This window comes from Bombina bombina, chromosome 3, assembly GCF_027579735.1.
Source record: "Bombina bombina isolate aBomBom1 chromosome 3, aBomBom1.pri, whole genome shotgun sequence".
NCBI classification, from domain to species: Eukaryota; Metazoa; Chordata; class Amphibia; order Anura; family Bombinatoridae; genus Bombina; species Bombina bombina.
This window is the reverse complement of record NC_069501.1, coordinates 20,009,444-20,034,421: the sequence shown is the minus strand read 5'-3', so window position 1 is coordinate 20,034,421 and position 24,978 is coordinate 20,009,444. Positions and strand designations below refer to the sequence as shown.

The 24,978-nt window shown below is 42.3% G+C and overlaps 1 protein-coding gene across 2 annotated transcripts in view; it reads left to right on the top strand.

Moving 5' to 3' along the window:
• Window positions 1–24,978, top strand: part of LOC128652799 (oocyte zinc finger protein XlCOF6-like) — a 147,806-nt gene that overhangs the window by 97,499 nt on the left and 25,329 nt on the right. For both annotated transcript variants that reach the window (XM_053705737.1, XM_053705738.1), the window contains exons 3-7: window positions 2,961–3,068; window positions 3,441–3,539; window positions 5,704–5,811; window positions 7,180–7,293; window positions 7,758–7,865. In XM_053705737.1, coding sequence (XP_053561712.1) covers window positions 2,961–3,068; window positions 3,441–3,539; window positions 5,704–5,811; window positions 7,180–7,293; window positions 7,758–7,865 — 537 coding nt within the window. The remainder of the gene's footprint in view (window positions 1–2,960; window positions 3,069–3,440; window positions 3,540–5,703; window positions 5,812–7,179; window positions 7,294–7,757; window positions 7,866–24,978) is intronic.

Here is a 24,978-nt window from a genome sequence, read left to right as displayed (position 1 = left end):
TTTATGTTACACCCTGTACTGTACTATCAGGTAACTTCCTGCTGTAATTACAGGGCGTCTAGAGGAAAACCCGGCACTGGGCTATTAAATGTACAGACTTCTGTTATATAAGTTTATGTTACACCCTGTACTGTACTATCAGGTAACTTCCTGCTGTAATTACAGGGCGTCTAGAGGAAAACCCGGCACTGGGCTATTAAATGTACAGACTTCTGTTATATAAGTTTATGTTACACCCTGTACTGTGCTATCAGGTAACTTCCTGCTGTAATTACAGGGCGTCTAGAGGAAAACCCGGCACTGGGCTATTAAATGTACAGACTTCTGTTATATAAGTTTATGTTACACCCTGTACTGTACTATCAGGTAACTTCCTGCTGTAATTACAGGGCGTCTAGAGGAAAACCCGGCACTGGGCTATTAAATGTACAGACTTCTGTTATATAAGTTTTGTTACACCCTGTACTGTACTATCAGGTAACTTCCTGCTGTAATTACAGGGCGTCTAGAGGAAAACCCGGCACTGGGCTATTAAATGTACAGACTTCTGTTATATAAGTTTATGTTACACCCTGTACTGTACTATCAGGTAACTTCCTGCTGTAATTACAGGGCGTCTAGAGGAAAACCCGGCACTGGGCTATTAAATGTACAGACTTCTGTTATATAAGTTTATGTTACACCCTGTACTGTACTATCAGGTAACTTCCTGCTGTAATTACAGGGCGTCTAGAGGAAAACCCGGGCACTGGGCTATTAAATGTACAGACTTCTGTTATATAAGTTTATGTTACACCCTGTACTGTACTATCAGGTAACTTCCTGCTGTAATTACAGGGCGTCTAGAGGAAAACCCGGCACTGGGCTATTAAATGTACAGACTTCTGTTATATAAGTTTATGTTACACCCTGTACTGTACTATCAGGTAACTTCCTGCTGTAATTACAGGGCGTCTAGAGGAAAACCCGGCACTGGGCTATTAAATGTACAGACTTCTGTTATATAAGTTTATGTTACACCCTGTACTGTACTATCAGGTAACTTCCTGCTGTAATTACAGGGCGTCTAGAGGAAAACCCAGCACTGGGCTATTAAATGTACAGACTTCTGTTATATAAGTTTATGTTATACCCTGTACTGTACTATCAGGTAACTTCCTGCTGTAATTACAGGGCGTCTAGAGGAAAACCCGGCACTGGGCTATTAAATGTACAGACTTCTGTTATATAAGTTTATGTTACACCCTGTACTGTACTATCAGGTAACTTCCTGCTGTAATTACAGGGCGTCTAAAGGAAAACCCGGCACTGGGCTATTAAATGTACAGACTTCTGTTATATAAGTTTGTTATACCCTGTACTGTACTATCAGGTAACTTCCTGCTGTAATTACAGGGCGTCTAGAGGAAAACCCGGCACTGGGCTATTAAATGTACAGACTTCTGTTATATAAGTTTATGTTACACCCTGTACTGTACTATCAGGTAACTTCCTGCTGTAATTACAGGGCATCTAGAGGAAAACCCGGGCACTGGGCTATTAAATGTACAGACTTCTGTTATATAAGTTTATGTTATACCTTGTACTGTACTATCAGGTAACTTCCTGCTGTAATTACAGGGCGTCTAGAGGAAAACCCGGGCACTGGGCTATTAAATGTACAGACTTCTGTTATATAAGTTTATGTTACACCCTGTACTGTACTATCAGGTAACTTCCTGCTGTAATTACAGGGCGTCTAGAGGAAAACCCGGCACTGGGCTATTAAATGTACAGACTTCTGTTATATAAGTTTATGTTACACCCTGTACTGTGCTATCAGGTAACTTCCTGCTGTAATTACAGGGCGTCTAAAGGAAAACCCGGCACTGGGCTATTAAATGTACAGACTTCTGTTATATAAGTTTATGTTACACCCTGTACTGTGCTATCAGGTAACTTCCTGCTGTAATTACAGGGCGTCTAAAGGAAAACCCGGCACTGGGCTATTAAATGTACAGACTTCTGTTATATAAGTTTATGTTACACCCTGTACTGTACTATCAGGTAACTTCCTGCTGTAATTACAGGGCGTCTAGAGGAAAACCCGGGCACTGGGCTATTAAATGTACAGACTTCTGTTATATAAGTTTATGTTACACCCTGTACTGTACTATCAGGTAACTTCCTGCTGTAATTACAGGGCGTCTAAAGGAAAACCCGGCACTGTGCTATTAAATGTACAGACTTCTGTTATATAAGTTTATGTTACACCCTGTACTGTACTATCAGGTAACTTCCTGCTGTAATTACAGGGCGTCTAGAGGAAAACCCGGCACTGGGCTATTAAATGTACAGACTTCTGTTATATAAGTTTTTGTTACACCCTGTACTGTACTATCAGGTAACTTCCTGCTGTAATTACAGGGCGTCTAGAGGAAAACCCGGCACTGGGCTATTAAATGTACAGACTTCTGTTATATAAGTTTGTTACACCCTGTACTGTACTATCAGGTAACTTCCTGCTGTAATTACAGGGCGTCTAAAGGAAAACCCGGCACTGGGCTATTAAATGTACAGACTTCTGTTATATAAGTTTATGTTACACCCTGTACTGTACTATCAGGTAACTTCCTGCTGTAATTACAGGGCGTCTAGAGGAAAACCCGGCACTGGGCTATTAAATGTACAGACTTCTGTTATATAAGTTTGTTACACCCTGTACTGTACTATCAGGTAACTTCCTGCTGTAATTACAGGGCGTCTAGAGGAAAACCCGGCACTGGGCTATTAAATGTACAGACTTCTGTTATATAAGTTTATGTTACACCCTGTACTGTACTATCAGGTAACTTCCTGCTGTAATTACAGGGCGTCTAGAGGAAAACCCGGCACTGGGCTATTAAATGTACAGACTTCTGTTATATAAGTTTGTTACACCCTGTACTGTACTATCAGGTAACTTCCTGCTGTAATTACAGGGCGTCTAGAAGAAAACTCGGGGACTGAGCTATTAAATGTGAAGGAAGAGGATGAGACAGATGACATGAATAGTCATCAGACTGAAATACATTGGTCCCTCCCTGCCGGTGAGTAGTAATACGTGAGAGTCTGCCGGGGGTATGCACACTGTTACTCACTGCTCTCCCTTGTAGTTTACTGTCTGGTTTATAAGCAAAGATAGCAAAATGAGTTTAAAGGGGCAGTAAACCTACAAAATAATGTAATATAATTCTGCACAGAATTATTTTGTAGGTTTACTGCCCCTTTAACTCTTGTTTAGTTTATGCATTTTTATATTGGAATATAGCAGAGCACAACCAATAAATAAAGAAGGAAAATGTGCACAGCGTGTGTACTGGGTGATATGGTCTGTCTGGTAAATACACAAACTGTTTTATGGTAAAGTTATTAAAACTAGATCATGGGATATAAAAGCTGAATCTGCTTTATTTGTACAGGTGAAGATAACGCTGATATAGTGAAAGTCGAGATAATAGAAGATCTGTGTGCGACGCTGGGAACCCCATATGAAGAAGCCAGTGCCCGTATCAGCCCACGTGAGTGCGCATGTATCTTGTGTCTGAGGTACGCAGGTTATATGTGAGTGTGCACGTGTGTTGTGTCTAAGAGATGTGGTATACTGTACATGTAAGTTACAACATACATGTGTCTGGGTGACGTGGTATATAGGCAAGTATGCACGTATATTGTGAGGTACGCAGGTTATATGTGAGTGTGCACGTGTGTTGTGTCTAAGAGATGTGGTATACTGTACATGTAAGTTACAACATACATGTGTCTGGGTGACGTGGGATATAGGTAAGTATGCACGTATATTGTGAGGTACGTGGGATATAGGTAAGTATGCACATATATTGTGTGGTACGTGGGATATAGGTAAGTTTGCACATATATTGTAGTGTACGTGGGATATAGGTAAGTATGCACATATATTGTAGGTTACGTGGGATATAGGTAAGTATGCACATATATTGTAGGGTACGTGGGATATAGGTAAGTATGCACATATATTGTAGGGTACGTGGGATATAGGTAAGTTTGCACGTATATTGTGAGGTACGTGGGATATAGGTAAGTATGCACGTATATTGTAGGTTACGTGGGATATAGGTAAGTATGCACATATATTGTAGGGTACGTGGGATATAGGTAAGTATGCACGTATATTGTGAGGTACGTGGGATATAGGTAAGTTTGCACGTATATTGTGAGGTACGTGGGATATAGGTAAGTATGCACATGTATTGTAGGGTACGTGGGATATAGGTAAGTTTGCACGTATATTGTGAGGTACGTGGGATATAGGTAAGTATGCACATATATTGTAGGGTACGTGGGATATAGGTAAGTATGCACATATATTGTAGTGTATGTGGGATATAGGTAAGTATGCACATATATTGTAAGGTACGTGGGATATAGATAAGTATGCACATATATTGTGTGGTACATGGGATATAGGTAAGTATGCATATATATTGTAGTGTAAGTGGGATATAGGTAAGTATGCACATATATTGTAGGGTACGTGGGATATAGGTAAGTATGCACGTATATTGTGAGGTACGTGGGATATAGGTAAGTATGCACATATATTGTGAGGTACGTGGGATATAGGTAAGTATGCACGTATATTGTAGGGTATGTGGGATATAGGTAAGTATGCACGTATATTGTGAGGTACGTGGGATATAGGTAAGTATGCACATATATTGTGAGGTACGTGGGATATAGGTAAGTATGCACGTATATTGTAGGGTATGTGGGATATAGGTAAGTATGCACGTATATTGTGAGGTACGTGGGATATAGGTAAGTATGCACATATATTGTAGGGTACGTGGGATATAGGTAAGTATGCACGTATATTGTGAGGTACGTGGGATATAGGTAAGTATGCACATATATTGTGAGGTACGTGGGATATAGGTAAGTATGCACATATATTGTGAGGTACGTGGGATATAGGTAAGTTTGCACATATATTATAGGGTATGTGGGATATAGGTAAGTATGCACATATATTGTGAGGTACGTGGGATATAGGTAAGTATGCACATATATTGTAGGGTACGTGGGATATAGGTAAGTATGCACATATATTGTGAGGTACGTGGGATATAGGTAAGTATGCACATATATTGTGAGGTACGTGGGATATAGGTAAGTATGCACGTATATTGTGAAGTATGTGGGTTACAGATGAGCAACACAAAAGTTAGCAACATTTTGGGAACAACAAATGCACTTGGTAAATTCTTTGGGCCCAGGTGAGTGTGCTTGTGTGTTGTGTCTGAGGGACTGGATTGCAGGTGAGTGTGCTTGTGTGTTGTGTCTGAGGGACTGGATTGCAGGTGAGTGTGCTTGTGTGTTGTGTCTGAGGGACTGGATTGCAGGTGAGTGTGCTTGTGTGTTGTGTCTGAGGGACTGGATTGCAGGTGAGTGTGCTTGTGTGTTGTGTCTGAGGGACTGGATTGCAGGTGAGTGTGCTTGTGTGTTGTGTCTGAGGGACTGGATTGCAGGTGAGTGTGCTTGTGTGTTGTGTCTGAGGGACTGGATTGCAGGTGAGTGTGCTTGTGTGTTGTGACTGAGGGATGGGATTTACAGATGAGTATGTATATAGGTTATGTCTCGGGTACATAGGTTACAGGTGAGTGTGCACGTGTGTTACCATCAGTTAACTTCCTGCTGTAATTACAGGGCGTCTAAAGGAAAACCCGGGCACTGAGCTATTAAATGTGAAGGAAGAGGATGAGACAAATGACATGAATAGTCATCAGACTGAAATACATTGGTCTCTCCCTGCCGGTGAGTAGTATTACGTAAGAGTCTGCCGGGGCTGTGCACACCGTTACTTATTGCTCTCTTTTGTAGTTTACTGTCTGGTTTATAAGCGCAGATAACACAATGCGTTTAACCCTTGTTTAGTTCATGTTGTAGTTTTATTCTGGAATATAGAGGATCATGGTCAAAAAAGTATGAGAGAGAAAAGGAGGACTGACAATAGCACTAAATACACAAACTGTTTTATGGTAAAGTTATAAAAACTAGTTCATGGGATATAAAAGCTGAATCTGCTTTATTTGTACTGGTGAAGATAACACTGATATAGTGAAAGTTGAGATAACAGAAGATCTGTGTGTGAGGCGTCAGCTAGAAGCATCAGATGTGGTAACCAGTGGCGGTATCAGCCTAGGTGAGTGTGCATGTGTGTTGTGTCTGAGGCACACAGGAGACGGGTGAGTGTGCACGTATGTTGTGCCTGAGGGATGTAGATCACAGGTAAGTGGCCATGTATGTTGTGTCTGAGGTATAAAGCTAGCATGAGTGTTGTGTATGAGATGCGTGGGTTACAGGTGAGTGTGCACATATATTGTCTGTGAGGTATGTGGGTTACAGGTGAGTGTGCACATAAATTGTGTGTGAGGTACATGGGTTTGAGGTGAGTGTGCACATATATTGTGTGTGAGGTACGTGGGTTACTGGTGAGTGTGCACATATATTGTGTGTGAGGTACGTGGGTTACTGGTGAGTGTGCACATATATTGTGTGTGAGGTACGTGGGTTACAGGTGAGTGTGCACATATATTGTGTGTGAGGTACGTGGGTTACTGGTGAGTGTGCACATATATTGTGTGTGAGGTACGTGGGTTACTGGTGAGTGTGTACATATATTGTGTGTGAGGTACATGGCTTACAGCTGAGTGTGCACATATATTGTGTGTGAGGTACGTGGGTTACTGGTGAGTGTGCACATATATTGTGTGTGAGGTACGTGGGTTACTGGTGAGTGTGCACATATATTGTGTGTGAGGTACGTGGGTTACTGGTGAGTGTGCACATATATTGTGTGTGAGGTACGTGGGTTACAGGTGAGTGTGCACATATATTGTGTGTGAGGTACATGGGTTACAGGTGAGTGTGCACATATATTGTGTGTGAGGTACGTGGGTTACAGGTAAGTGAGCACATATATTGTGTGTGTGGTTTATGAGTTACAGGTGAGTGTGCATTGTTAGTGTAATAGTTTACAGTACTAAATAATTCTTTTGTTTACACATAGTAATTTTTGGATCATCACATGATTTTTATTTATATATAATGAGAGATAAATTGATACTTTCCACAAGTACTACCAACAACTTATACATATGCATGTCTATCCTTATTGTTCAGGCCGTATGGATGTGGCACCTTCAGATGGCTCAGAGGTTGAGCACACAGGAGAACCGTATGTGTGTGATCACGTAAAGACTAAGGATGATGAAGTTCCTATAAATACGGCTACAGGTGATTAGCATTAACACATTAACCGTCAATTTACCCTGTACCTCAGCAGTGGTTGACATACCCCCAAACATCCACCAGATATAATTGTGTCTGGGGGACGTGGGATATAGGTAAGTATGCACATATATTGTGAGGGTTACAGATGAGCAACACAAAAGTTAGCAACATTTTGGGAACAACAAATGCACTTAATCGTGGTTGATTAAAAGCATTTGTTGAGCCCAAAACACTGGTAAATTCTTTGGATCCAGGTACATGTGTTGTGTCTGAGGGACTGGATTGCAGGTGAGTGTGCTTGTGTGTTGTGCCTGAGGGACACAGGTTGCAAGTGAGTTTGCATATGTGTTGCGTCCGAGAGATGGGATTTACAGATGAGTATGTATATAGGTTATGTCTGGGGTACATAGGTTACAGGTGAGTGTGCACTTGTGTTACCATCAGTTAACTTCCCTCTGTAATTACAGGGCATCTAGAAGAAAACTCGGGGACTGAGCTATTAAATGTGAAGGAGGAGGATGAGACAGATGACATGAATAGTCATCAGACTGAAATACATTGGTCCCTCCCTGCCGGTGAGTAGTAATACGTGAGAGTCTGCCGGGGCTGTGCACACTGTTACTCATTGCTCTCCCTTGTAGTTTACTGTCTGGTTTATAAGCACAGATACCACAATGCGTTTAGCCCTTGTTTAGTTCATGTTGTAATTTCTTTCATGTAATTAGCAAGAGTCCATGAACTAGTGACGTATGGGATATACAATCCTACCAGGAGAGGTAAAGTTTCCCAAATCTCAAAATGCCTATAAATACACCCCTCACCACACCCACAATTCAGTTTTACAAACTTTGCCTCCCTATGGAGGTGGTGACTGGTGAAGTAAGTTTGTGCTTGATTTTCTTCTGTGATATGCGCTTCTCAGCATTTTGAAGCCCGATTCCTCTCAGAGTACAGTGTTTGTCAGAGGGATGTGAAGGGAGTATCACCTATTGATTCTAAGGTTTTCCTCATTGGAAATCTTTTCATGGGTTCTCTGTTATCGGTCATAAAGATTCATCTCCTACCTCCCTTTTTAGATTGACGATATACTCTCATATTCCATAACCTCTACTGATACTTTTTCAGTACTGGTTTGGCTATCTGCTATATGTGGTTGGGTATCTTTCGATAAATATGTTTTCATTATTTAAGACACTCTCAGCTATGGTTTGGCACTTTATGTATTAATATAAAGTTTTAAATATATGTTTCTTTCATGTAATTGGCAAGAGTCCATGAGCTAGTGACGTATGGGATATACATTCCTACCAGGAGGGGCAAAGTTTCCCAAACCTCAAAATGCCTATAAATACACCCCTCACCACACCCACAATTCAGTTTTTACAAACTTTGCCTCCCATGGAGGTGGTGAAGTAAGTTTGTGCTAGATTTCTACGTTGATATGCGCTTCGCAGCAGGCTGAAGCCCGGTTTTCCTCTCAGAGTGCAGTGAATGTCAGAGGGATGTGAAGAGAGTATTGCCTATTTGAATACCATGGTCTTCCTCTAGGGGATCTATTTCATAGGTTCTCTGTTATCGGTCGTAGAGATTTCTTCTCCTACCTCCCTTTTCAGATCGACGATATACTCTTATATACCATTACCTCTACTGATTCTCGTTTCAGTACTGGTTTGGCTATCTACTATATGTAGAGGAGTGTCTTAGGGTAAGTAAGTCTTATTTCTATTCATGACACTCTAAGCTATGGTTGGGCACTTTACATATAAAGTTCTAAATATATGTTTTAAACTTATATTTGCCATGATTCAGGATAATCAGTATTCCTTCTTTCAGACTGTCAGTTTTTTTGGGAAAATGCATATGAATTTTATTTTTTCTTACCTTAAAAATTTTCAATTGACTTTTTTTCTAAATTGCGGGCTGTTAGGCTCGTGGGTGCAAAAAATGCTTCAATTTATTGCGTCATTCTTGGTGCGAGACTTTTTTGGCGTATATGTGTTGCGGACGTTTTTGGCGCCAAAAAATATGGGCGTCATTCTTGGCGGCAAAAAATGTGGGCATTATACTTGGCACCAAAAATGTAGGCGTTATACTTGCCGCCAGTTTTTTTCACATTATTTCAGTCTCACTTTTTTGTTGCTTCTGGTTTCTAGAGGCTTGTTTTGTTTTGCATTTTTTCCCATTCCTGAAACTGCCATTTAAGGAATTTGATAATTTTGCTTTATATGTTGTTTTTTCTATTACATATTGCAAGATGTCACTACCTGACCCTGGATCAGAATCTACTTCTGGAAAGACGCTGCCTTATGTCGGTTCTACCAAAGCTAAGTGCATTTGTTGTAAACTTTTGGTAACTATTCCTCCGGCTGTAGTTTGTGTTAGTTGTCATGATAAACTATCAAACGCAGATAATATTTCCATTAGTAATAATCCATTACCTGTTGTTGTTCCTTCAACATCTAATGTTCAGGATGTTCCTGTTAATGTAAAAGAATTTGTTTCTAATTCTATTCGGAAGGCTCTGTCTGTTATTCCTCCTTCTAGTAAACGTAAGAGGTCTTTTAAAACTTCTCATATTTCAGATGAATTTTTAAATGACCGCCATCATTCTGACTTATCTATTTCTGATGAGGATCTATCTGGTTCAGAAGATTCTGCCTCAGATACTGACACTGATAAATCTTCATATTTGTTTAAGATGGAGTTTATTCGTTCTTTACTTAAAGAAGTGTTGATTGCATTAGATATGGAGGAGTCTAGTCCTCTTGATATTAAAACTAATAAGCGTTTAAATTCAGTTTTTAAACCTCATGTAGTTATTCCAGAAGTTTTTCCAGTTCCTGATGCTATTTCAGAAGTAATTTCTAGGGAATGGAATAGTCTGTGTACTTCATTTACTCCTTCTCCAAGGTTTAAGAAATTGTACCCTTTGCCATCTGATAGATTAGAGTTTTGGGAAACAATCCCCAAAGTTGATGAGGCTATCTCTACTCTTGCTAAACGTACTACTATTTCTTCTGTTAAGTGTGATCAGTCCACGGGTCATCATTACTTCTGGGATATTACTCCTCCCCAACAGGAAGTGCAAGAGGATTCACCCAGCAGAGTTGCATATAGCCCCTCCCCTCTACGTCACCCCCAGTCATTCTCTTGCACCCAACGACTAGATAGGATGTGTGAGAGGACTATGGTGATTTTATTTAGTTTATTTCTTCAATCAAAAGTTTGTTATTTTTTAATAGCACCGGAGTGTGTTATTCCTTCTCTGGTGGAGTTTGAAGAAGAATCTACCAGAGTTTTTACTATGATTTTAGCCGGAGTTGTTAAGATCATATTGCTGTTTCGCGGCCATCTGAGGAGAGGTAAACTTCAGATCAGGGGACAGCGGGCAGTTTATTCTGCAAAGAGGTATGTAGCAGTTTTTATTTTCTAACAAGGGAATTGCTGAGAAAATCCTGCCATACCGACATAATATCATGTATGTATAATTTACATTTTTTGTATTCTGGGGAATGGTACTTCACTGGAATTACACTATGTATATAAGACTTTAGCCTACTGGCAATGCAACAGGCTTTTTAATAACTCTTAATTTATGTAAAACGTTTTTGCTGGAATGTAAAATCGTTTTCATTTTCTGAGGTACTGGGTGAATAAAATGTTTGGGCACTATTTTTCCACTTGGCAGTTACTGGATCTAATTATGACAGTTTACTGATCTCTCTCACTGTTGTGTGTGAGGGGGTGGGACCTTTTTTTTTGGCGCTTTTGCTACGCATTAAAAATTTCAGTCACAAGCTCATCGTTTTTTCCTGCATGTTCCGGTTTATCTCTACAGAACCCAGCGATCTTCAAAGCTAATTTGAGGGAAGTAATCTAACAGAGCTGTAAGATTGTAGTTGACTGTGATATAAAACGTTTATTCTTTAACTTTTTTATGCCTCAGGGTTAGTTATTCCTTGCTACTGGGTACAAGCCTTTGCTAAATTGCGTTTTGTTTTACAAAGCTTATTGTTTTTCATCTGTTATATATATTCAGTGCTTCTTAAGCACAGTTCGTTTTTTTCATTGTATTTCCAAATTGCAAGTTTATTTGCTAGTTTGTTAAACATGTCTGATTCAGAAGATGAGACCTGTACTATTTGTACTAACGCCAAGGTGGAGCCCAATAGAAATTTATGTACTAACTGTATTGATGCTACGTTAAATAAAAGTCAATCTGTACAAATTGAACAAATTTCACCAAACAACGAGGGGAGAGTTATGCCGACTAACTCGCCTCACGTGACAGTACCTGCATCTCCCGCTCGGGACGTGCGCGAAATGGCGGCGCCCAGTATATCTGGGCGGCCATTACAAATAACATTGCAAGATATGGCTACTGTTATGACTGAGGTTTTGGCTAAATTACCAGAACTAAGGGGCAAGCGTGATCACTCTGGGGTGAGAACAGAGTGCGCTGATAATGTTAGGGCCATGTCAGATACTGCGTCGCAACTTGCAGAACATGAGGACGGAGAGCTTCATTCTGCGGCTGACGGTTCTGATCCAAACAGATTGGATTCAGATATTTTAAATTTTAAATTTAGGCTGGAAAACCTCCGTGTTTTACTAGGGGAGGTGTTAGCGGCCCTGAATGATTGTAACACAGTTGCAATACCAGAGAAAATGTGTAGGTTGGATAAATATTTTGCTGTACCAACAAGTACTGACGTTTTTCCTATACCTAAGAGACTAACTGAAATTATTACTAAGGAGTGGGATAGACCCGGTGTGCCGTTCTCACCCCCTCCGATATTTAGAAAGATGTTTCCAATAGACACCACCACACGGGACTTATGGCAAACGGTCCCTAAGGTGGAGGGAGCAGTTTCTACTTTAGCTAAACGTACCACTATCCCGGTAGAGGATAGCTGTGCCTTTTCAGATCCAATGGATAAAAAACTAGAGGGTTACCTTAAGAAAATGTTTGTTCAACAAGGTTTTATATTGCAACCCCTTGCATGCATTGCGCCGATCACGGCTGCAGCGGCATTCTGGATTGAGTCTCTAGAAGAGAATCTTGGTTCAGCTACGCTGGACGACATTTCAGACAGGCTTAGAGTACTTAAGCTATCTAATTCATTCATTTCGGAAGCCGTAGTACATTTAATTAAGCTTACGGCTAAGAATTCCGGATTCGCCATACAGGCGCGCAGAGCACTGTGGCTAAAATCCTGGTCAGCTGATGTAACTTCTAAGTCCAAATTACTTAATATACCTTTCAAGGGACAGACCTTATTTGGGCCTGGTTTGAAAGAAATTATCGCTGACATTACAGGAGGTAAGGGCCACGCCCTACCTCAAGACAAAGCCAAACCTAAGGCTAGACAGTCTAATTTTCGTTCCTTTCGGAATTTCAAAGCAGGAGCAGCATCAACTTCCACTACTCCAAAACAAGAAGGATCTGGTGCTCGCTACAGACAAGGCTGGAGACCTAACCAGTCCTTGAACAAGGGCAAGCAGGCCAGGAAGCCTGCAGCTGCCACTAAGACAGCATGAATTGAGGGCCCCCGATCCGGGATCGGATCTAGTGGGGGGCAGACTTTCTCTCTTCGCCCAGGCTTGGGCAAGAGATGTCCAGGATCCCTGGGCGCTAGAGATAATATCTCAGGGATACCTTCTGGACTTCAAACACTCTCCTGCAAGAGAGAGATTTCATCTGTCAAGGTTGTCGACAAACCAAACAAAGAAAGAAGCGTTTCTACGCTGCATACAAGAACTATTGTTAATGGGAGTAATCCATCCAGTTCCACGGTCGGAACAGGGAAAAGGGTTTTACTCAAATCTGTTTGTGGTTCCCAAAAAAGAGGGAACTTTCAGACCAATCCTGGATTTAAAGATCCTAAACAAATTCCTAAGAGTTCCATCATTCAAAATGGAGACTATCCGGACAATTTTTACCCATGATCCAAGAGGGTCAGTACATGACCACAGTGGATTTAAAGGACGCTTACCTTCACATACCGATTCACAAAGATCATTACCGGTATCTAAGATTTGCCTTTCTAGACAGGCATTACCAGTTTGTAGCTCTTCCATTCGGATTGGCTACAGCTCCAAGAATCTTCACAAAGGTTCTAGGCGCTCTTCTGGCGGTACTAAGACCGCGGGGAATCTCGGTAGCTCCCTACCTAGACGACATTCTGATACAAGCTTCAAGCTTTCAAACTGCCAAGTCTCATACAGAGTTAGTACTGGCATTTCTAAGGTCACATGGATGGAAGGTGAACGAAAAGAAAAGTTCACTCGTCCCACTCACAAGAGTTCCCTTCCTGGGGACTCTTATAGATTCTGTAGAAATGAAGATTTACCTGACAGAGGACAGGTTAACAAAACTTCAAAGTGCTTGCCGCACCCTTCATTCCATTCAACACCCATCGGTGGCTCAATGCATGGAGCTAATCGGCTTAATGGTAGCGACAATGGACATAGTGCCATTTGCTCGCTTACACCTCAGACCACTGCAATTGTGCATGCTAAGTCAGTGGAATGGGGATTACTCAGACTTGTCCCCTTCTCTGAATCTGGATCAAGAGACCAGAAATTCTCTTCTATGGTGGCTTTCTCGGCCACATCTGTCCAGGGGGATGCCATTCAGCAGACCAGACTGGACAATTGTAACAACAGACGCCAGCCTTCTAGGTTGGGGTGCCGTCTGGAATTTTCGGAAGGCTCAGGGACAATGGAGTCAGGAGGAGAGTCTCCTGCCAATAAACATTCTGGAATTGAGAGCAGTTCTCAATGCCCTCCTGGCTTGGCCCCAGTTGACAACTCGGGAGTTCATCAGGTTTCAGTCGGACAACATCACGACTGTAGCTTACATCAACCATCAGGGAGGGACAAGAAGCTCCCTAGCAATGATGGAAGTATCAAAGATAATTCGCTGGGCAGAGTTTCACTCTTGCCACCTGTCAGCAATCCACATCCCGGGAGTGGAGAACTGGGAGGCGGATTTCTTAAGTCGTCAGACTTTTCATCCGGGGGAGTGGGAACTTCATCCGGAGGTCTTTGCCCAAATACTTCGACGTTGGGGCAAACCAGAGATAGATCTCATGGCGTCTCGACAGAACGCCAAGCTTCCTCGTTACGGGTCCAGATCCAGGGATCCAGGAGCAGTCCTAATAGATGCCCTGACAGCACCTTGGGACTTCAGGATGGCTTATGTGTTTCCACCCTTCCCGATGCTTCCTCGATTGATTGCCAGAATCAAACAGGAGAGAGCATCAGTGATTCTGATAGCACCTGCATGGCCACGCAGGACTTGGTATGCAGACCTGGTGGACATGTCATCCTGTCCACCTTGGTCTCTACCTCTGAAACAGGACCTTCTGATACAGGGTCCTTTCAAACATCAAAATCTAATTTCTCTGAAGCTGACTGCTTGGAAATTGAACGTTTGATTTTATCAAAACGTGGGTTTTCTGAGTCAGTTATTGACACCTTAATACAGGCTAGGAAGCCTGTTACCAGAAAGATTTACCACAAAATATGGCGTAAATACCTTTATTGGTGTGAATCCAAAGGTTACTCTTGGAGTAAGGTTAGGATTCCTAGGATACTGTCTTTTCTACAAGAAGGTTTAGAAAAGGGTTTATCTGCTAGTTCACTAAAGGGACAGATCTCAGCTCTGTCTATTCTGTTACACAAACGTCTGTCAGAAGTGCCAGACGTTCAGGCTTTTTGTCAGGCTCTAGCGAGGATTAAGCCTGTGTTTAAGACTGTTGCTCCACCATGGAGTTTAAATCTTGTTCTAAACGTTTTACAGGGCGTTCCGTTTGAACCCCTCCATTCCATTGATATAAAGTTGTTATCTTGGAAAGTTCTATTTTTAATGGCTATTTCCTCGGCTCGAAGAGTCTCTGAGTTATCAGCCTTACATTGTGATTCTCCTTATTTGATTTTTCATTCGGATAAGGTAGTTCTGCGTACTAAACCTGGGTTCTTACCCAAGGTAGTCACTAACAGGAATATCAATCAAGAGATTGTTGTTCCTTCTTTGTGTCCAAATCCTTCTTCAAAGAAGGAACGCTTACTACATAATCTGGACGTAGTTCGTGTCCTAAAATTTTACTTACAGGCAACTAAGGAATTTCGCCAAATGTCTTCTCTATTTGTCGTGTACTCTGGTCAGAGGAGAGGTCAAAAGGCTTCGGCAACCTCTCTTTCCTTTTGGCTTCGTAGTATAATACGTTTAGCTTATGAGACTGCTGGACAGCAGCCTCCTGAAAGAATTACAGCCCATTCTACTAGAGCTGTGGCTTCCACTTGGGCCTTCAAGAATGAGGCCTCTGTTGAACAGATTTGCAAGGCTGCAACTTGGTCTTCGCTTCATACTTTTTCCAAATTTTACAAATTTGACACATTTGCTTCCTCGGAGGCTATTTTTGGGAGAAAGGTTCTTCAGGCAGTGGTTCCTTCTGTATAAAAGAGCCTGCCTATCCCTCCCGTCATCCGTGTACTTTTGCTTTGGTATTGGTATCCCAGAAGTAATGATGACCCGTGGACTGATCACACTTAACAGAAGAAAACATAATTTATGCTTACCTGATAAATTCCTTTCTTCTGTAGTGTGATCAGTCCACGGCCCGCCCTGTTTTTTAAGGCAGGTAATTATTTTTAAGATTATACTCCAGTCACCACTACACCCTTGGTTCCTCCTTTCTCGTTGGTCCTTGGTCGAATGACTGGGGGTGACGTAGAGGGGAGGGGCTATATGCAACTCTGCTGGGTGAATCCTCTTGCACTTCCTGTTGGGGAGGAGTAATATCCCAGAAGTAATGATGACCCGTGGACTGATCACACTACAGAAGAAAGGAATTTATCAGGTAAGCATAAATTATGTTTCCTACGGCAGATAGTACTTCTTTTAAGGATCCTTTAGATAGGAAGCTTGAATCCTTTCTAAGCAAGGCTTATTTATGTTCAGGTAATCTTCTTAGACCTGCTATTTCTTTGGCTGATGTTGCTGCAGCCTCCACCTTCTGGTTGGAGGCTTTAGCGCAACAAGTGTCAGACCATAATGCTTATAGCATTGTTAAACTTCTTCAACATGCTAATAACTTTGTGATGCCATTTTCGATATCATTAGAATTGATGTCAGGTATATGTCTTTAGCTATTTTTAGCTAGAAGAGCTTTATGGCTTAAGTCTTGGAATGCAGATATGACTTCTAAGTCAACGTTGCTTTCTCTTTCTTTCCAAGGTAATAAATTATTTGGTTCTCAGTTGGATTCAATAATTTCAACTGTTACTGGGGGAAAGGGAGCCTTTTTGCCTCAGGACAAAAAATTTAAAGGTAAATATAGGGCTGCTAATCGTTTTTGTTCCTTTCGTCAGAATAAGGAACATAAGCCTGACCCTTCCCCTAAAGGAACAGTTTCCGTTTGGAAACCTTCTCCAGTCTGGAATAAATCCAAGCCTTTTAGAAAGTCAAAACCAGCTCCCAAATCCGCATGAAGGTGCGGCCCTCATTCCAGCACAGCTGGTAGGGGGCAGGTTACGATTTTTCAAAGATGTTTGGATCAATTCGATTCAAAGCCTTTGGATTCAGAACATTGTTTCACAAGGGTACAGAATAGATTTCAAGGTAAGACCGCCTGTGAGAAGATTTTTTCTCTCACGCATTCCAGTAAACCCAGTAAAGGCTCAAGCGTTTCTGAAATGTGTTTCAGACCTGGAGTCAGCTGGGGTAATTGTGCCAGTTCCAGTTCTGGAACGGGGCCTGGGGTTTTATTCAAATCTGTTCATTGTACCAAAGAAAGAGAATTCTTTCAGACCAGTTCTGAATCTAAAAATATTGAATCGTTATGTAAGGATACCAACATTCAAAATGGTGACTATAAGGACTATTCTGCTTTTTGTTCAGCAAGGGCATTATATGTCCACAATAGACTTACAGGATGCATATCTTCATATTCCAATTCATCCGGACCACTATCGGTTCCTGAGATTCTCTTTTCTAGACAAGCATTACCAGTTTGTTGCTCTTCCTTTTGGCCTAGCAACAGCTCCAATGATCTTTTCAAAGGTTCTCGGTGCCCTTCTCTCTGTAATCAGAGAGCAGGGTATTGCGGTATTTCCTTATTTGGACGATATCTTGGTACTTGCTCAGTCTTTACATTCTGCAGAATCTCACACAAATCAACTTGTGTTGTTTCTTCAAAGACATGGTTGGAGGATCAATTTACCAAAGAGTTCCTTGATTCCTCAGACAAGGGTAACCTTCTTGGGTTTCCAAATAGATTCAGTGTCCATGACTTTGTCTCTAACAGAAAAGAGACGTCTGAAATTGGTTTCAGCTTGTCGAAACCTTCAGTCTCAATCATTCCCTTCGGTAGCTTTGTGCATGGAAATTCTATGTCTCATGACTGCTGCATCGGACGCAATCCCTTTTGCTCGTTTTCACATGAGACCTCTCCAGCTTTGTATGCTGAACCAATGGTGCAGGGATTATACAAAGATATCAAAATGAATATCCTTAAATCCCAATGTTCGATTTTCTCTGACTTGGTGGTTGGATCACCATCGTTTAATTCAAGGGGCCTCTTTCTCTTAAGTGTATCCAGTCCACGGATCATCCATTACTTGTGGGATATTCTCCTTCCCAACAGGAAGTTGCAAGAGGATCACCCACAGCAGAGCTGCTATATAGCTCCTCCCCTCACTGCCATATCCAGTCATTCTCTTGCAACTCTCAACTAAGATGGAGGTCGTAAGAGGACTGTGGTGTTTTATACTTAGTTTATTTCTTCAATCAAAAGTTTGTTATTTTTAAATGGTACCGGAGTGTACTGTTTATCTCAGGCAGTATTTAGAAGAAGAATCTGCCTGCGTTTTCTATGATCTTAGCAGAAGTAACTAAGATCCTTTGCTGTTCTCACATATTCTGAGGAGTGAGGTAACTTCAGAGGGGGAATAGCGTGCAGGTTTTCCTGTAATAAGGTATGTGCAGTTAAAATATTTTTCTAGGGATGGAATTTGCTAGAAAATGCTGCTGATACCGAAGTAATGTAAGTAAAGCCTTAAATGCAGTGATAGCGACTGGTATCAGGCTTATTAATAGAGATACATACTCTTATAAAAGTGTATTTTAAAACGTTTGCTGGCATGTTAGATCGTTTTTTACATATGTTTGGTGATAAAACTTATTGGGGCCTAGTTTTTTCCACATGGCTGGCTTGAATTTTGCCTAGAAACAGTTCCCTGAGGCTTCCCACTGTTGTAATATGAGTGGGAGGGGCCTATTTTAGCGTTTTTTTGCACAGCAAAAATTACAGACACAGACATCCAGCTTCTTCCTGCATGATCCAGGACTTCTCTGAAGGGCTCAAAAGGCTTCAAAAGTCGTATTGAGGGAGGTAAAAAGCCACAGTAGAGCTGTGGCAGTTGTGACTGTTTAAAAAACGTTTTTGTCATTTGTTATTCCGTTTTTGGTATTAAGGGGTTAATCATCCATTTGCAAGTGGGTGCAATGCTCTGCTAACTTATTACATACACTGTAAACATTTCGTTAGTGTAACTGCTTTTTTTCACTGTTATTTCAAAATTTGGGAAAATTTGTGTTTCTTAAAGGCGCAGTAACGTTTTTTATATTGCTTGTAAACTTGTTTTAAAGTGTTTTCCAAGCTTGCTAGTCTCATTGCTAGTCTGTTTAAACATGTCTGACACAGAGGAACCTACTTGTTCATTATGTTTGAAAGCCATGGTGGAGCCCCATAGGAGAATGTGTACTAAATGTATTGATTTCACCTTAAACAGTAAAGATCAGTCTTTATCTATAAAGGAATTATCACCAGAGGGTTCTGTCGAGGGGGAAGTTATGCCGACTAACTCTCCCCACGTGTCAGACCCTTCGCCTCCCGCTCAGGGGACGCACGCTAATATGGCGCCAATTACATCAGGGACGCCCATAGCGATTACCTTGCAGGACATGGCTGCAATCGTGAATAATACCCTGTCAGAGGTATTATCTAGATTGCCTGAATTAAGAGGCAAGCGCGATAGCTCTGGGGTTAGGAGAGACACAGAGCGCGCAAATGCTGTTAGAGCCATGTCTGATACTGTGTCACAGTATGCAGAACATGAGGACGGAGAGCTTCCGTCTGTGGGTGACATCTCTGACTCGGGGAAACCTGATTCAGAGATTTCTAATTTTAAATTTAAGCTTGAGAACCTCCGTGTATTGCTTGGGGAGGTATTAGCTGCTCTGAATGACTGTAACACAGTTGCAATTCCAGAGAAATTGTGTAGGCTGGATAGATACTATGCGGTGCCGGTGTGTACTGACGTTTTTCCTATACCTAAAAGGCTTACAGAAATTATTAGCAAGGAGTGGGATAGACCCGGTGTGCCCTTTTCCCCACCTCTTATATTTAGAAAAATGTTTCCAATAGACGCCACTACACGGGACTTATGGCAGACGGTCCCTAAGGTGGAGGGAGCAGTTTCTACTTTAGAAAAGCGTACCACTATCCCGGTTGAGGACAGTTGTGCTTTTTCAAATCCAATGGATAAAAAATTGGAGGGTTACCTTAAGAAAATGTTTATTCAACAAGGTTTTATTTTACAGCCCCTTGCATGCATTGCGCCTGTCACTGCTGCAGCGGCATTCTGGTTTGAGGCCCTGGAAGAGGCCATCCAGACAGCTCCATTGAATTAAATTATTGACAAGCTTAGAACGCTTAAGCTAGCTAACTCATTTGTTTCTGATGCCATTGTTCATTTGACTAAACTAACGGCTAAGAATTCCGGATTCGCCATCCAGGCGCGTAGGGCGCTATGGCTTAATTCCTGGTCAGCTGACGTGACTTCAAAGTCTAAATTACTCAACATTCCTTTCAAGGGGCAGACCTTATTCGGGCCTGGCTTGAAGTAAATTATTGCTGACATTACTGGAGGCAAGGGTCATACCCTTCCTCAGGACAGGGCCAAATCAAAGGCCAAACAGTCTAATTTTCGTGCCTTTCGAAATTTCAAGGCAGGAGCAGCATCAACTTCCTCCGCTTCAAAACAAGAGGGAACTGTTGCTCATTCCAGACAGGCATGGAAACCTAACCAGTCCTGGAACAAGGGCAAGCAGGCCAGAAAGCCTGCTGCTGCCCCCAAGACAGCATGAAGGAACGGCCCCCTATCCGGAAACGGATCTAGTGGGGGGTAGACTTTCTCTCTTCGCCCAGGCGTGGGCAAGAGATGTTCAGGATCCCTGGGCGTTGGAGATCATATCTCAGGGATATCTTCTGGACTTCAAAGCTTCTCCTCCACAAGGGAGATTTCATCTTTCAAGGTATCAGCAAACCAGATAAAGAAAGAGGCATTCCTAAGCTATGTGCAAGACCTCCTAGTAATGGGATTGATCCATCCAGTTCCATGGACGGAACAAGGACAGGGATTTTATTCAAATCTGTTTGTGGTTCCCAAGAAAGAGGGAACCTTCAGACCAATCTTGGATCTAAAGATCTTAAACAAATTCCTCAGAGTTCCATCATTCAAAATGGAAACTATTCGGACCATCCTACCCATGATCCAAGAGGGTCAGTACATGACCACAGTGGACTTAAAGGATGCCTACCTTCACATACCGATTCACAAAGATCATCATCGGTTCCTAAGGTTTGCCTTTCTAGACAGGCATTACCAATTTGTAGATCTTCCCTTCGGGTTGGCCACTGCCCCGAGAATTTTTACAAAGGTTCTGGGCTCACTTCTGGGGGTTCTAAGACCGCGAGGCATAGCGGTGGCTCCGTATCTAGACGACATCCTGATACAGGCGTCAAGCTTTCAAATTGCCAAGTCTCATACAGAGATAGTTCTGGCATTTCTGAGGTTGCATGGGTGGAAAGTGAACGTGGAAAAGAGTTCTCTATCACCACTCACAAGAGTCTCCTTCCTAGGGACTCTTATAGATTCTGTAGAGATGAAAATGTACCTGACGGAGTCCAGGTTATCAAAACTTCTAAATGCTTGCCGTGTCCTTCATTCCATTCCACGCCCGTCAGTGGCTCAGTGCTTGGAAGTAATCGGCTTAATGGTAGCGGCAATGGATATAGTGCCATTTGCGCGCCTGCATATCAGACCACTGCAATTATGCATGCTAAGTCAGTGGAATGGGGATTACTCAGATTTGTCCCCTCTACTAAATCTGGATCAAGAGACCAGAGATTCTCTTCTCTGGTGGCTTTCTCGGGTCCATCTGTCCAAGGGTATGACCTTTCGCAGGCCAGATTGGACGATTGTAACAACAGATGCCAGCCTTCTAGGTTGGGGCGCAGTCTGGAACTCCCTGAAGGCTCAGGGATCGTGGACTCAGGAGGAGAAACACCCTCCCAATAAATATTCTGGAGTTAAGAGCAATATTCAAGGCTCTTCTAGCTTGGCCTCAGTTAGCAACACTGAGGTTCATCAGATTTCAGTCGGACAACATCACGACTGTGGCTTACATCAACCATCAAGGGGGAACCAGGAGTTCCCTAGCAATGTTAGAAGTCTCAAAGATAATTTGCTGGGCAGAGTCTCACTCTTGCCACCTGTCAGCGATCCACATCCCAGGCGTAGAGAACTGGGAGGCGGATTTTCTAAGTCGTCAGACTTTTCATCCGGGGGAGTGGGAACTCCATCCGGAGGTGTTTGCTCAACTGGTCCATCGTTGGGGCAAACCAGAACTGGATCTCATGGTGTCTCGCCAGAACGCCAAGCTTCCTTGTTACGGATCCAGGTCCAGGGACCCGGGAGCAACGCTGATAGATGCTCTAGCAGCTCCTTTGTTCTTCAACCTGGCCTTTGTGTTTCCACCGTTTCCTCTGCTCCTTCGACTGATTGCCAAAATCAAACAGGAGAGAGCATCGGTGATTCTGATAGCGCCTGCGTGGCCACGCAGGACCTGGTATGCAGACCTAGTGGACATGTCATCTCTTCCACCATGGACTCTGCTTCTGAGGCAGGACCTTCTAATACAAGGTCCTTTCAATCATCCAAATCTAATTTCTCTGAGACTGACTGCATGGAGATTGAACGCTTGATTCTATCAAGGCGTGGCTTCTCCAAGTCAGTCATTGATACCTTAATACAGGCTCGGAAGCCTGTCACCAGGAAAATCTACCATAAGATATGGCGTAAATATCTTTATTGGTGTGAATCCAAGAGTTACTCATGGAGTAAGTTTAGGATTCCTAGGATATTGTCCTTTCTCCAAGAGGGTTTGGACAAAGGCTTATCAGCTAGTTCTTTAAAAGGACAGATCTCTGCTCTGTCTATTCTTTTGCACAAGCGTCTGGCAGAAGTTCCAGACGTCCAGGCATTTTGTCAGGCTTTGGTTAGGATTAAGCCTGTGTTTAAAACTGTTGCTCCCCCGTGGAGCTTAAACTTGGTTCTTAAAGTTCTTCAGGGAGTTCCGTTTGAACCCCTTCATTCCATTGATATTAAACTTTTATCTTGGAAAGTTCTGTTTTTGATGGCTATTTCCTCGGCTCGAAGAGTCTCTGAGTTATCTGTCTTACATTGTGATTCTCCTTATCTGATTTTTCATTCAGACAAGGTAGTTCTGCGTACCAAACCTGGGTTTTTACCTAAGGTGGTTTCTAACAGGAATATCAATCAAGAGATTGTTGTTCCATCATTGTGTCCTAATCCTTCTTCAAAGAAGGAACATCTTTTGCATAATCTGGACGTAGTCTGTGCCTTGAAGTTTTACTTACAGGTTACTAAAGATTTTCGTCAAACATCTGCCCTGTTTGTCGTTTACTCTGGACAGAGGAGAGGTCAAAAAGCTTCGGCAACCTCTCTCTCCTTTTGGCTTCGGAGCATAATACGCTTAGCCTATGAGACTGCTGGACAGCAGCCCCCTGAAAGGATTACAGCTCATTCTACTAGAGCTGTGGCTTCCACCTGGGCCTTTAAAAATGAGGCCTCTGTTGAACAGTTTTGCAAGGCTGCGACTTGGTCTTCGCTTCACACCTTTTCAAAATTTTACAAATTTGACACTTTTGCTTCTTCGGAGGCTGTTTTTGGGAGAAAGGTTCTACAGGCAGTGGTTCCTTCCGTTTAAGTTCCTGCCTTGTCCCTCCCATCATCCGTGTACTTTAGCTTTGGTATTGGTATCCCACAAGTAATTGATGATCCGTGGACTGGATACACTTAACAAGAGAAAACATAATTTATGCTTACCTGATGAATTTATTTCTCTTGTAGTGTATCCAGTCCACGTCCCGCCCTGTCCTTTTAAGGCAGGTCTAAATTTTAATTAAACTACAGTCACCACTGCACCCTATGGTTTCTCCTTTCTCGTCTTGTTTCGGTCGAATGACTGGATATGGCAGTGAGGGGAGGAGCTATATAGCAGCTCTGCTGTGGGTGATCCTCTTGCAACTTCCTGTTGGGAAGGAGAATATCCCACAAGTAATGGATGATCCGTGGACTGGATACACTACAAGAGAAATAAATTTATCAGGTAAGCATAAATTATGTTTTTGTTCGTCCAACCTGGACTGTGATCTCAACAGATGCAAGTCTTTCAGGTTGGGGAGCTGTATGGGGATCTCTGACAGCGCAGGGTGTTTGGGAATCTCAGGAGGCGAGATTACCAATCAACATTTTGGAACTCCGTGCGATTTTCAGAGCTCTTCAGTTCTGGCCTCTTCTGAAGAGAGAATCGTTTATTTGTTTTCAGACAGACAAAGTCACAACCGTGGCATATGTCAATCATCAAGGGGGGACTCACAGTCCTCAGGCTATGAAAGAAGTATCTCGGATACTTGTATGGGTGGAATCCAGCTCCTGTCTAATTTCTGCGGTTCATATCCCAGGTATAGACAATTGGGAAGCGTATTATCTCAGTCGCCAGACGTTACATCCGGGCGAATGGTCTCTTCACCCAGAGGTATTTCTTCAGATTGTTCAAATCTGGGGACTTCCAGAAATAGATCTGATGGCCTCTCATCTAAACAAGAAACTTCCCAGGTATCTGTCAAGATCCAGGGATCCTCAGGCGGAAGCGGTGGACGCGTTGTCACTTCCTTGGAATTATCAACCTGCTTATATCTTTCCGCCTCTAGTTCTTCTTCCAAAAGTGATTTTCAAAATCCTAATGGAGCATTCGTTTGTACTGCTGGTGACTCCAGCATGGCCACACAGGTTTTGGTATGCGGATCTCGTTCGGATGGCCAGTTGCCAACCTTGGACACTTCCGTTAAGGCCAGACCTTCTATCTCAAGGCCCATTTTTCCATCAGGATCTCAAATCATTAAATTTGAAGGTATGGAGATTGAACGCTTAATACTTAGTCATAGAGGTTTCTCTGATTCAATGATTAATTCTATGTTACAGGCTCGTAAATCTGTGTCTAGAAAGATCTATTACAGAGTTTGGAATACTTACATTTCTTGGTGTTCTTCTCATAAATTCTCTTGGCATTCTTTTAGAATTCCTAGAATTTTACAGTCTCTTCAGGATGGTTTGGAAAAAGGTTTGTCTGCAAGTTCCTTGAAAGGACAAATCTCTGCTCTTTCTGTACTTTTTCACAGAAAGATTGCTAATCATCCTGATATTCATTGTTTTGTACAGGCTTTGGTTCGTATTAAGCCTGTCATTAAGTCAATTTCTCCTCCTTGGAGTCTTAATTTGGTTCTGAGGGCTTTACAGGCTCCTCCGTTTGAA